Below are 1,222 nucleotides of genomic sequence, written 5' to 3' on the forward strand. Positions count from 1 at the left end.
GTTTCAATTTGCCTTGGGGTCAATTGAAGTGTGCAGTTTATATGCAGCACCACCTGGTGCGCACTGAGCCCTGTGTGAATTACTGTGTCATAATAAACAAACCTGGGTCTTCCTGAAAAGGCAGCAAGAAAAATGCTTGCTGTGCAGACCGTGGGTGGCCCCAAGAGAGGGTAAAGGAAAACTCCATGGCTAAAGTTATCTCTTCCTATTTCCTCTCCTCTCTGTGTTCAGGTCTTCCTCCTTTCCATCACAGGGTTATTTCCTTAACCCCACTGTCCGCATCTGTGAGGTTCCATCTAGTGACACACTGGAAGACCTCTCTCTCTCTCAGAGGCACCTGGGCTCAGCAAAACAATATTTCAGTTTTGTCCCACTGGGTGGTAAAGCAGTGCCAACCCAGGCTCTGAGCCCCAGGAGACTGATCAGGCAGGAGTCAGGCAAAATGCTGTGTATAATACACACCATAGCTCTCCAAGGAGATCCTGGCATCAGCACCCGGATAGATAACGCCACCGTCTCTGTGGTGTTCTGCTTTTATCCTCACACGGCCTTCATGAAGGGTAATCAGTTATGGCTTATAATCAGTAATAAATCACAGTTTATAGACTCTGGGCACATATAAATATTTTCCCTGCAAGCCAAGTTAAAAGAAATAGGTCTAAAATGAGAAGTAAAACAACAGCGATTGAAATAAATATTCCAACTGGCTGCTCCCAAGCACTGTGAAAAGAAGAAAGAACAGTGTAATCTATCTCTGCAATTATGGGCATATAATAGTAGGATCCTTTTCAGCCCATTTCCCCATCCTGCTGGGCAAGAGTTGGCTCAGATAAGGAAAAAGAGCCAGACTTGGGGCGCGGGGGAGCGGGGGGGGGGCGGTGTGAAGAAACACCAATTATTTCTGATGCCTGGTAAACAGCCTGCGCCCGAGGATAAGGCTTTTCTGGCTCTCCGCGAGGCTTTCTTCTCTTTCCATGTGTCTGTCCTCCTCCTCTGAAGCTGCGGGGTGGGGACGTCTAAAAATAGTCCATGAATCACGGCAGCTAATGTTGTGCAGCAGTTACATAAACAGCCAGCCCCGGCGCCGGGGCCGAGGGTAGGAACGGAAAAGATCTGGGTCACGGTTGTCACTCCGAATAGGGTCCCCCGGAGTCGGCCTGCGGGAGGCGCGGCCGGGGCGGAGGCTGGGGCCTGCGGCCGGGAGCAGCCGGGGAGCGGCGGG

The 1,222-nt window shown here is 51.0% G+C and overlaps 1 protein-coding gene across 1 annotated transcript in view; it reads left to right on the forward strand.

Moving 5' to 3' along the window:
- The first annotated feature begins 442 nt into the window (after window positions 1-442).
- ANKRD40 (ankyrin repeat domain 40) overlaps window positions 443-1,222 on the forward strand; it is a 13,772-nt gene continuing 12,992 nt past the window's right edge. Inside the window, exon 1 of the mRNA XM_029927007.1 lies at window positions 443-560. Coding sequence (XP_029782867.1) covers window positions 443-560 — 118 coding nt within the window. The remainder of the gene's footprint in view (window positions 561-1,222) is intronic.

Source organism: Suricata suricatta, chromosome 17 (assembly GCF_006229205.1).
Source record: "Suricata suricatta isolate VVHF042 chromosome 17, meerkat_22Aug2017_6uvM2_HiC, whole genome shotgun sequence".
Classification (NCBI taxonomy): domain Eukaryota; kingdom Metazoa; phylum Chordata; class Mammalia; order Carnivora; family Herpestidae; genus Suricata; species Suricata suricatta.